This window comes from Cuculus canorus, chromosome 39, assembly GCF_017976375.1.
Source record: "Cuculus canorus isolate bCucCan1 chromosome 39, bCucCan1.pri, whole genome shotgun sequence".
Classification (NCBI taxonomy): domain Eukaryota; kingdom Metazoa; phylum Chordata; class Aves; order Cuculiformes; family Cuculidae; genus Cuculus; species Cuculus canorus.
This window is the reverse complement of record NC_071439.1, coordinates 914,598-926,382: the sequence shown is the minus strand read 5'-3', so window position 1 is coordinate 926,382 and position 11,785 is coordinate 914,598. Positions and strand designations below refer to the sequence as shown.

At 62.9% G+C, this 11,785-nt stretch overlaps 1 protein-coding gene and 1 long non-coding RNA gene across 2 annotated transcripts; both read left to right on the top strand.

The window, feature by feature from the left end:
* The first annotated feature begins 4,819 nt into the window (after positions 1-4,819).
* On the top strand, positions 4,820-5,611 carry LOC128850181 (uncharacterized). The gene is made up of 3 exons (XR_008447587.1): positions 4,820-4,916; positions 5,362-5,453; positions 5,535-5,611. It is a non-coding gene; the product is annotated as an uncharacterized LOC128850181 (long non-coding RNA).
* A 442-nt stretch (positions 5,612-6,053) lies between these two features.
* Positions 6,054-10,899, top strand: LOC128850179 (importin-4-like). Its single transcript, XM_054053167.1, has 10 exons — positions 6,054-6,111; positions 6,483-6,716; positions 7,362-7,400; positions 7,598-7,687; positions 8,134-8,309; positions 8,742-8,859; positions 9,043-9,147; positions 9,675-9,744; positions 9,959-10,078; positions 10,689-10,899. The coding sequence occupies exons 2-10, from the start codon at positions 6,576-6,578 to the stop codon at positions 10,754-10,756; spliced, it is 927 nt and encodes a 308-aa protein (XP_053909142.1). The 5' UTR covers positions 6,054-6,111; positions 6,483-6,575; the 3' UTR covers positions 10,757-10,899.
* The last annotated feature ends 886 nt before the right edge of the window (positions 10,900-11,785 follow it).

The following is an 11,785-nucleotide window of genomic DNA, read 5'->3' as shown; positions in this document are numbered from 1 at the left end:
GAGAATCGGCCAAAAAAAAAAACAGAACCCCAAAAATGGGGGCGATTTGGGTCCGTTTTGGGCGATTTGGGTTCATTTTGGGGCGATTTGGGTTCATTTTGGGCGATTTGGGGGCAATTTGGGTCCATTTTGGGCGATTTGGGGGCGATTTGGGGATCATTTTGGGTGATTTGGGTTCCTTTTGGGATGATTTTGTGGCGATTTGGGTTCATTTGGGGCGATTTAGGGGCGATTTGTGTTCATTTGGGGCGATTTGGGGGTGATTTGGGTTCATTTTGGGCGATTTGGGGGCGATTTTGGGTTCATTTTGGGCGATTTGGGGGCGATTTGGGTTCATTTGGGGCAATTTGGGTTCGTTTTGGGCCATTTGGGGGCGATTTGGGTTCGTTTTGGGCCATTTGGGGGCGATTTGGGTTCGTTTTGGGCGATTTGGGTTCATTTTGGGCGATTTGGGGCGATTTGGGTTCCTTTTGGGCGATTTGGGGGCAATTTGGGATCATTTTGGGCGATTTGGGGGCGATTTGGGTCCATTTTGGGCCAATTTGGGGTCATTTGGGGCGATTCGGGGGTGATTTGGGTTTGTTTTGGGCCGATTTGGGTCCATTTTGGGGCGATTTGGGGTCATTTTGGGCCGATTTTGGGCGATTTAGGGGCGATTTGGAGGCATTTTGGGGTGACTGGGGTATTTTGGGGTGAATCGGTTGGGGTTTGGGGGCGCAGGTACCTATCGGTGGCACTGGGGGTGCTGCGGGGGGGTCTGGGGGACCCCGACCCCGGCGTGAGGGGAGCGGCTGCCAGCGCCCTGCGCACCCTGGGGGACAGCCTGCAGGTACTGGGAGCACTGGGAGGGACTGGGAGGGGGAATGGGGGCACTGGGAGGGGGAATGGGGGCACTGGGAGGGACTGGGAGGGACTGGGAGGGGAAATGGGGGCACTGGGAGGGACTGGGAGGGACTGGGAGGGGGAATTGGGGGCGCTGGGAGGGACTGGGAGGGACTGGGAGGGGGACTGGGGGCACTGGGAGGGGGACTGGGGGGCACTGGGTGGGACTGGGAGGCACTGGGGTCAAACTGGGAGGCCCTAAGTTGTACTGGGAGCCCTTAAACTGCACTGGTCCTTACTGGTTTGGCCCTGGGGCCGTACTGGGAGGCTCTAAACCATACTGGTCTTTACTGGTTTGGGTCTGAGGCGGTATGGGAGCCCCCCCCAGCCCGTACTGGGAGGGCTGTGGTCCATACTGGTGTTTACTGGTGCGCAGCCCGAGGTGCGGGCGGTGGCGGAGGAGGCGCTGCCGGCGGCGTTGGCGGCGTTGGGGGGCGATGGTGGGGGGCGCCGCGAGGCCTGGTTCGTCCTGGAGACTCTGGTGGAGAGCCTGGGTGAGGGGGGGCAGCGGCCTTTGGGGCCGAAAAGGGGCGATTTGGGGCCGAAAAGGGCGATTTGGGGCGGAAAAGGGGGATTTTGGGGTTGAAAAGGGGGATTTTGGGGCTGGGGGGAACCAAAAAGGGGAAAGGGGGGGGCGGAACCAAAGTGAGGAGCTGAGGGGAGAGGGAGGGAAGGGATTGGGGGAGGCACCGAGGGGAGGGGAGGGGGGGGAAAGGAAAGGAGGGGGCACCAGGGGGGAATGGGGGTAATTGGGAGGGACTGGGAGGGGGAATGGGGTAACTGGGAGGGACTGGGAGGGGGAATGGGGGCACTGGGAGGGACTGGGAGGGAGAATGGGGGCACTGGGAGGGGGAATGGGGGCACTGGGGAGGGGGAATGGGGGCACTGGGAGGGACTGGGAGGGGGAATGGGGGCACTGGGAGGCACTGGGAGGTTACTGGCCGGTTACTGGGCGGTTACTGGGAGGCACTGGGCGGTTACTGGGAGGCACTGGGAGGTTACTGGGCGGTTACTGTGTTCCGGGTCAGGGGAGGCGCTGGGGCCGCAGCTCTCGGCCGCGCTCGGCGCTGTTCTGGCGTCGCTGGAGCCGTCGGAGCCCCCCGAAACCCTGGAGATGGCGCTGAGCGCTCTGCACTCCATCGGTGAGACCCCAAATCACCCCAAAACAGCCCAAAACAGCCCCAGGTCACCCCGAAACAGCCCCGAATCACCCCAAAACAGCCCCAAAACAGCCCCGGATCACCCCGAAACAGCCCAAATTCACCCCAAAACAGCCCCGGATCACCCCAAAATGACCCAAATCACCCCAAAACAGCCCTGGATCACCCCAAAACAGCCCGGATCACCCCAAAACAGCCCAAATCACCCCAAAACAGCCCCGGATCACCCCAAATCACCCCAGAACAGCCCCGGATCACCCCAAATCCACACCAAAACGACCCAAATGACCCCAAATTACCCCAAAAGGACCCAAATGACCCCAAATTACCCCAAATCCACCCCAAAAGGACCCAATGACCCCAAATTACCCCAAATCCACCCCAAAATGAACCAAATTGCCCCAAATCCACCCCAAAAGGACCCAAATGACCCCAAATCGCCCCAAATCCACCCCAAAAGGACCCAAATTACCCCAAAACACCCCAAAAGTGCCTAAATTCACCCCAAAACACCCCAAAACCACTCTGAATTGCCCCAAAAACGCTCTAAATCGCCCCAAAATCCCTCCGAATCAGCGCCAAATCGCCCCGATTTGGCCCCAAATCGCTCCGAATTACCCCCAAATCACCTCCCGACCTCCTAAAATGCCGCCAAATCCCCCCAAAATCTCGAAGCTCCCCCAAAATCCCCATTTTCGGGCCGTTTTTTCCCAAACCTCCGTGTTTTTTCCCCACTGCAGCGGCGTCGGGAGCGGAACTTTGGGGCGCAGGTGGGCCCCATCCTGGAGGCGCTGAACCCCTTCTTGCAGCCGGGGCCCCCGAGAGTCGCCCCCTGTGCCTCCAGGCGCTCGGTGAGGGGGGGGCAGCGCTTTTTGGGGCTAAAAAGGGGGGTTTGGGGCAAAAAAAAAAAGGAGGGAAATGGAAAGGGGGGGGAACCAAAGCGAGGCGGAACTGAAGGGGAGGGGAAGGGAAAAGAGGGGGCACTGCGGGGGGGGAAGGGAAAGGGGGTTGCACTGGGGGGAATAGGGGCGCTGGGAGGGACTGGGAGGGGGGATGGGGGCACTGGGAGGGGGAATGGGGATACTGGGAGGGGGACTGGGAGGACTGGGATGACTGGGAGGGCACTGGTGGCACTGGGAGGTAACTGGGAGGGCACTGGTGTCACTGGGGGGGGGTACTGGGAGGTGACTGGGAGGCACTGGGGGGTTACTGGGAGGCACTGGTGTGACGGGGGGGGTACTGGGAGGTAACTGGGAGGTGACTGGGAGGCACTGGTGTGGGTGGCAGGCATGGTGGGGGCCGTGGGAGGTTACTGGGAGGCACTGGGAGGTCACTGGTGTCACTGGGAGGGTACTGGGAGGTTACTGGGAGGCACTGGGGGGTTACTGGGAGGCACTGGTGTGTGGGTGCAGGTGTGGTGGGGGCTGTGGGGGGTTACTGGGAGGTTACTGGTGTTACTGGGAGGCACTGGTGTGTGGTCCCAGGTGTGGTGGGGGCGGTGGGGGGTTACTGGGGGGTTACTGGGAGGTAACTGGGGGGCACTGGTGTGGTCCCCAGGCGTGGTGGGGGCGGTGGGGGGCGGAGCCGCGGGGGCGCTGCTGTCGGCGCTGGGAACGGCGCTGGAGCTGAGCCGCACCGAGGAGGGGGAGCGCCGCGGGGAGACCCTCGCCCGGAGAGCGGCGTGAGCACCCAAAACACAGCCCGCACCCCGAAACACAACCAGAGCACCCCAAACACCCCCAGCACCCCGAAACACCCCCAGAGCACCCCCAAACACAACCAGAGACCCCCAAACACACCCCAGAGACCCTCAAACACACCCAGAGCACCCCGAAACACACCCAGAGACCCCAAAACACACCAAGAGACCCCCAAACACCCCCGGCACCCCGAAACACCCCCAGAAACCCCAAAACACCCCCAAATCCACCAAAACACCCCCAAAATCCACCCCAAAACACCCCCAGAGACCCTGAAACCCTCAAAGAGACCCCAAAACCCTCAAAGTGACCCCAAAACACCCCCAGAGACCCCCGAAACCCCCCAAATCCACCCCAAAACACCCCCAGAGACCCCCGAAAACCCTCCAAGAGACCCAAAACCACCTAATCCACCCAAAACCCTCCAAGAGACCCCAAATCACCCCAAAACCCTCCAAGAGATCCCAAAACCCCCAAATCCAACCCCAAACCCCTCAAAGTGACCCCAAACCCCCCCGAATCCACCCCAAAACCCTCCAAGTGACCCCAAAACCCCCGAATCCACCCCAAAACCCTCAAAGAGACCCCAAAAACACCCCCCAAATCCACCCCAAAACCCTCAAAGTGACCCCAAAACCACCTAAATCCACCCAAAACCCTCCAAGAGACCCCAAAACCCCCCCAAATCCACCCCAAAAACCCTCAAAGTGACCCAAAACCACCTAAATCCAACCCAAAACCTTCCAAGTGACCCCAAACCCCCCTGAATCCACCCCAAAACCCTCAAAGAGACCCCCAAACCCCCTGAATCTGCCCCAAAAGCCCCCAAAATCCACCCCAAAAATTACCCCAAATCCCCCCTTTTCCCCCCCCAAACCCCCCTTTTCCCCCCAAATCCCCCCTTTCCCCCCAAATCCCCCCTTTTCCCCCCCAAATCCCCCTTTTCCCCCCAAACCCCCCTTTATCCCCCCCAAACCCCCCTATTTCCCCCCCAAACCCCCATTTTCCCCCCCAAATCCCCCCTTTATCCCCCCCAAACCCCCCTTTTTCCCCCTCCCCCCAGGCTGGGCGCTGGCGGGGGGCGGTGGCGGAGGCCTTGGGGACGGCTTTGGCTCCGATGCTGCCGAGCGTCGTTCCGCTGCTGCTGCGGGCGCTGCGCCAACCGCCGCCTGCGGTGAGTCGGCAACCCCAAAACCCACCCTTTTCACCCCAAAACCCCTTCCTGACCCAAAGCCCCACTTTTTCCCCCAAAAATCCCCCATTTTTCCCCCCAAATACCCCCTTTTTCAACCCCAAATCCCCCTTTTTTCACCCAAATCTCCCCTTTTCCCCCCAAATCCCCCTTATCCCCCCCAAATCCCCCTTTTTCCCCCCCCAAATCCCCCATTTCCCCCCCAAAATCCCCCCTTTTCCCCCCAAATCCCCTCTTATCCTCCCAAAATCCCCCTTTCCCCCCCAAAAATCCCCCATTTTCACTCCCAAATCCCCCTTTTTCCCCCCAAAATCCCCCATTTTCCTCCCAAAATCCCCCTTTTCCCCCCCAAATCCCCCTTTTTCCCCCTTTTTCTCCCCCTTTTTTGGCCTTTTTGCCCAAATTCCCCTCTTTTTGCCCCAAGCAGGCGGGGGGGGAGGGCCTCGACCCATTGGTTCTCTTCGAGGAGGAGGAGGAGCCAATGGACGATGACATCACGGAGGAGGAGGAGCTAATCGAGTGAGTGGGTGTGGTCTAGCGTGGGATGGGCGTGGCTTGAGCGAGGCCACGCCCCCTCCCTTTAACCCCTTTCTTCCCCAGGGTGGAACTGGGAGGAGCGTGGGCAGAGGAACTGGTGGAGGCGTGCGAGGCACTGGAGCACTGGCCGAGCACTGCGGGTGACTGGGAGGGACTGGGAGGGGACTGGGATGAACTGGGAGGGACTGGGAGGGGGTTTGGATCTACTGGGAGGGGATTGGGAGGCACTGGAAGGGACTGGGAGGGGGAATGGGGGGACTGGGAGTGACTGGGAGGGGGTTTGGGTGAACTGGGACTGACTGGGAGGGGATTTGGGGTGGACTGGGAGGAACTGGGACTGACTGGGAGGGGGTTTGGGTGGACTGGGAGGCACTGGGACTGACTGGGAGGGGGTTGGGTGAACTGGGAGGAACTGGGACTGACTGGGAGGGGGTTTGGGTGGACTGGGAGGAACTGGGACTGACTGGGAGGGGGTTTGGGTGGACTGGGAGGAACTGGGACTGACTGGGAGGGGGTTTGGGTGGACTGGGAGGCACTGGGAGGCGGTTACTGGTCTAACTGGTTTCCCCCCCCCCCCCCCAGTGCTGCCTTCGCCCCATTCGCCCCCCCCAGCCTGGAAGCGCTGCTGGAACTGACCCAGGTGGGCGTGGTCTCCACAAGCCCCGCCCCCTCCCCGTGTCCCCCTGTAAACCTCTTCCCCCCCACCCCCCACAGCCCCTTTCACTTTGGTTCCGTAGCGCTTTGGTTCCCCCACCCCTTTCTGCCCCATAACTGCCCCGCAGCGACCCCTAAGTGCCCCTTCCTGACCCCCAAGCGACCCATAGCGACCCATAACTGCCCCTGATTGACCCACAGCCGCCCCACAGTGACCCATGTACCCCTTTTTTTGCCTCCAAACCCCACTTTTTACCCCCTAACCCCCCTTTCTGCCCCCCAACTGCCCCCCAACCCCCCCTTTTCACCCCCTAACCCCCCTTTCTGCCCCCCCAACTGCCCCCTTTTCCCCCCCAGCTCCCCGACGCCGCCCCCCGCGCCGCCTCCTACGAGGCCCTGGGCAGCCTTTTGGGGGTCATTTCCGGGACGGACCGGGCGTTACGGGCGCTGATGGAGGCGGTACGGAAGGAAGAAGGGGCGCCCGCGGCCGCCGCGGCGCTGGAGGCGTTGGGGAAAGGATTGGGACCCCAAACGCCCCCCGACTTACGCGGCCCCATCGCCCGCCTGCTCGCCGACACCATCCTGGGCAAGGTCAGCGGGCGCTATGGGGCGTTATGGGGCAATATAGGGCGCTATGGGGCGCTATGGGGCAATATAGGGCGCTATGGGACTCTATGGGGCGTTATGGGGCTCTATGGGGGCGTTATAGGGCTCTATGGGGGCGTTATGGGGCTCTATGGGGGCATTATGGGGCTCTATGGGGGCGTTATGGGGCTCTATGGGGCATTATGGGGCTCTATGGGGGCGTTATGGGGCTCTATGGGGGCATTATGGGCTCTATGGGGCGTTATGGGGCTCTATGGGGCGTTATGGGGCTCTATGGGGGCGTTATGGGGCTCTATGGGGCCTTATGGGGCTCTATGGGGGCATTATGGGGCTCTATGGGGCGTTATGGGGCTCTATGGGGGCGTTATGGGGCTCTATGGGGGCATTATGGGCTCTATGGGGCGTTATGGGGCTCTATGGGGCGTTATGGGGCTCTATGGGGGCGTTATGGGGCTCTATGGGGCGTTATGGGGCTCTATGAGGGCATTATGGGGCTCTATAGGGCGTTATGGGGCTCTATGGGGCGTTATGGGGCTCTATGGGGGCGTTATGGGGCTCTATGGGGCGTTATGGGGCTCTATGGGGCACTTATGGGGCGCTATGGGGCACTTATGGGTCGCTGCCCCACAGCTGCCGTGTCAGAAGGACGAGAGCGAGGAGGAGGAGGCGGTGAGGGAGAGCCCAGTTCATCCCAGTCCCTCCCAGTCCCTCCCAGTGCCTCCATTGCCCCTCCCAGTCCCTCCCAGTATCCCCATTCCCCCTCCCAGGCCCTCCCAGTGCCCCCATTCCCCCTCCCGTTGCCCCCCCGTTCCCCTCCCCAGTGCCTCCCAGTGCTCCCAGTTCATCCCAGTGGGCTCTCCCTGCAGCTGCTGGTGCTGGCGGGGGATGGGCTGGTGGCGCTGCAGGTGGGGGAGGGGCTGCTGCGGGAGCTCCTGCCCGTGCTGCTGGACGGACTGGTGAGACTGGGAGGGACTGGGAGGGACTGGGAGGGGGAATGGGGGCACTGGGAGGGACTGGGAGGGGGAATGGGGGCACTGGGAGGGACTGGGAGGGGAAATGGAGGCACTGGGAGGGACTGGGAGGGGGAATGGGGGCACTGGGAGGGACTGGGAGGGACTGGGAGGGGGAATGGGGGCACTGGGAGGGACTGGGAGGGGGAATGGGGGCACTGGGAGGGACTGGGAGGGGGAATAGGGATACTGGGAGGAACTGGGAGGGACTGGGAGGGCACTGGGAGGGGGAATGGGGGGCACTGGGAGGGACTGGGAGGGGGAATGGGGGCATTGGGGGGCACTGGGAGGGACTGGGAGGGACTGGGAGGGGGAATGTGGTCACTGGGGGGGGCCCGGGGGGGGGTTACTGGTCCTTACTGGTCCTTACCGGTCGTTACTGGTGCCGTCAGCGCCCGTGCCGCGCCGTGGGTCGCCGCTGTTGGTCGTCGGGGCTGCTGGCGCTGCTCTGCCCCACACTTGGGGGTCTGGAGGGGCTCCGCGTGGGCCCCGCGCTGGGGGGGGCCCTGAGGGACACCGAACCCTCCGTGAGAGCCAACGCCCTCTGCGCCGTGGGGCGCCTCCCCCTGCATCCCATAATGATCCATAGAGACCCCCTGCATCCCATAATGACCCACAGCGACCCATAGAGACCCCATAGAGACCCATAGAGACCCCATAGAGACCCATAGCGATCCCCTGCATCCCATAATGATCCATAGAGACCCATAGAGACCCACAGAGACCCATAGAGACCCATAGAGTGACCCATAGAGACCCATAGAGACCCATAGCGACCCCCTGCATCCCATAATGACCCATAGAGACCCCCTGCATCCCATAATGACCCACAGCGACCCATAGAGACCCATAGTGACCCATAGAGTGACCCATAGAGACTCCCTGCATCCCATAATGACCCATAGAGACCCCACAGAGACCCATAGAGACCCATAGAGACCCCATAGGGACCCCTCCCAGTCCTTCCCAGTGCTCCCAGTTCAGTCCTTGACAGTCCCAGTTGGGCTCCGGGCCGAGCGTTGGTGCTCCGAGCGCTGTGCGAGGAGGAACCGGGAAGGGTGAGGGACAACGCCTGCGCGGCACTGGTGCGGAACTGGGAGCACTGGGAGAGCCCTGAGGTGAGACTGGGAGGCACTGGGAGGGACTGGGAGGGACTGGGAGGGGGAATGGGGGCACTGGGAGGGACCGTTCACACTGGTTTATACTGGTTTACAGGGGTTTTTAGTGGTTTTATGGGTAGGAATGGCTCTGAACTGGCCCGTACTGGTCCGTACTGGTCCATACTGGTCTGTACTGGTCAGGCGCTGGGGCTGTTGCTGCGGGCGCTGCCGATCTCGGAGGACCTCGAGGAGGAATCACCGGTGCTGGAGGGGCTCCTGCGGCTGCACCGGGGGCGCCCGCGCGCGGTCTGGGGGCGCTATGGGGCACTGGGGGGGCGCTATGGGGCAGAGGGGGGCGCTATGGGGCACTGGGGAGGCGCTATGGGGTGATTATGGGTCGCTATGGGGCACTTGGGTGCTATGGGGTGATTATGGGGCACTATGGGGTCGCTATGGGGCAGAGGGGGTCACTATGGGGTGGTTATGGGTCGCTATGGGGCACTGCGGGGGGCACTATGGGGCACTTGGGGGGCGCTATGGGGCACTTGGGGGTCACTATGGGGCACTTGGGGGTCGCTATGGGGTGATTATGGGTCGCTATGGGGCCTTATGGGGCACTGTAGGGCACCTGGGGGGCGCTATGGGGCACTTGGGGGTCACTATAGGGCAGTAAGGGGCACTTGGGGGTCGCTATGGGGCACCATAGAGCACTTGAGGGTCGCTATGGGGCACTGCAGGGTCGCTATGGGGCCCTATGGGGCACTGTAGGGCACTTGGGGGTCGCTATGGGGCAGGGAGGGTCACTTAGGGGTCGCTGCCCCCCTGCCCCACAGCTGTGGCCCCACGCGGCCGAGCTGCCCCGGGCCTGCGCCAACGCCGTGGGGAGCGACCGCCTGAGCCCGGGTAAGGGGGCACTTGGGGGGCAGCTATGGGGCACACAGGGCACTTATGGGGCTGGGAGAACACTTGGGGGGCGACTTAGGGGGGCTGAGGAGGGCACTTGTGGGGGCAGCTGTGGGTCACAGCGGGGCTGGGGGGGGGTACTTGTGGGGGGCGGTTGTGGGGGCTGAGGGTGGCACTTGGGGGTCGCTGTGGGTCACTTGTGGGTCGCGGGCAGAGCTGCGGGAGGCGCTGCTGGCGCTGCTGCGCGAGGTGTGGGGGCGGCTGCCCCACGGCGTTCCAGGAGGGGCTCCACCGCCTGCCCCACGGCGAGGCCCAGCGCCTGCGCCAGGCCCTGGTGAGACCCACACGGCCCTCCCTCTGCCCCATAGATCCTTCCTCTGCCCCACAGATCCCTCCCTCTGCCCCATAGTTCCCCTCTCTGCCCCATAGATTCCTTCCTCTGCCCCATAGATCCTCCCTCTGCCCCAGAGATCCTCCCTCTGCCCTATAGATTTCTTCCTCTGCCCCACAGATCCCTCCCTCTGCCCCATAGTTCCCCTCTCTGCCCCATAGATTCCTTCCTCTGCCCCAGAGATCCCTTCCTCTGCCCCAGAGATCCTCCCTCTGCCCTATAGATTTCTTCCTCTGCCCCACAGATCCCTCTCTCTGCCCCACAGATCCCTCCCTCTGCCCCACAGATCCCTCTCTCTGCCCCACAGATCCTCCCTCTGCCCATAGATCCCTCCTTCTACCCCACAGATCCCTCCCTCTGCCCCACAGATCCTCCCTCTGCCCCATAGATCCCTCCCTCTGCCCCACAGATCCCTCTCTCTGCCCCACAGATCCTCCCTCTGCCCACAGATCCTCCCTCTGCCCCATAGATCCCTCTCTCTGCCCCACAGATCCCTCCCCTCTGCCCCCCAAGTGTGGGGCAGACCCCCCCACTGACGTCACTTCCCCCCCAGGAGGCGGTGGGGCCGTGACTCTCTCCCCCCCCCACTTCCGGTGTGACGTCACCGCGGCGGAGCAATAAACGGCTCCTCCCCCCCGGAAGTGGGGGAGAGGGGCGTTCCCGGAAGTGCCCGGGGCGGTACCGGAAGTGCCGCGGCTCAGAGCGGGGGGGGCCCGCGCGGCCCCGAGCGCAGCGCGATCGGCCCGAAGGGGCGGGGCTGGAACAGAGACACCTGCGCCGACGCACACAGCGCTGCGGGGGGGGGGGGGGGGGGGGGGGGGGGGGGGGGCGCTTGGGGGGCGCTGTGGGGCACTTATGGGGCCCTATGGGGCACTTGGGGGGCGCTGTGGGGCGGAAAGGGGCAGTTGGGGGGCAGGAAGGGGCAGTTGGGGGGCGCTGTGGGGCAGGAAGGGGCACTTATGGGGCGCTATAGGGCAGGAAGGGGCACTTATGGGGCACTTGGGGGGCGCTATGGGGCGGGAAGGAGCACTATGGGGCGGGAAGGGGCACTTATGGGGCGCTATGGGGCAGGAAGGGGCACTTATGGGGCGCTATGGGGTACTTGGGGGGGCGCTATGGGGCGGGAAGGAGCACATATGGGGTGGGAAGGGGCACTATGGGGTGGGAAGGGGCACTTATGGGTCACAAAGGAGCACTTATGGGGGCGCTATGGGGCACAAAGGGGTACTTATGGGTCACTATGAGGCAGTAAGGGGCACTTATGGGTCACTATGGGGCAGGAAGGGGCACTTATGGGGCACTTGGGGGGGCGCTATGGGGTGGGAAGGAGCACTTATGGGGCGAGAAGGGGCACTATGGGGTGGGAAGGGGCACTTATGGGTCACTATGGGGCACAAAGGAGCACAAAGGGGGTACTTATGGGTCACTATGAGGCAGTAAGGGGCACTTTGGGGCACTATGGGGCAGGAAAGGGCACTTATGGGGCGCTATGGGGCAGGAAGGGGCACTTATGGGGTCACTATGGAGCACAAAGGGGCACTTATGGGTCAATATGAGGCAGGAAGGGGCACTTATGGGGCGCTATGGGGCACGAAGGAGCACTTATGGGTCACTATGGGGCAGGAAGGGGCACTTATGGGGTGCTGTGGG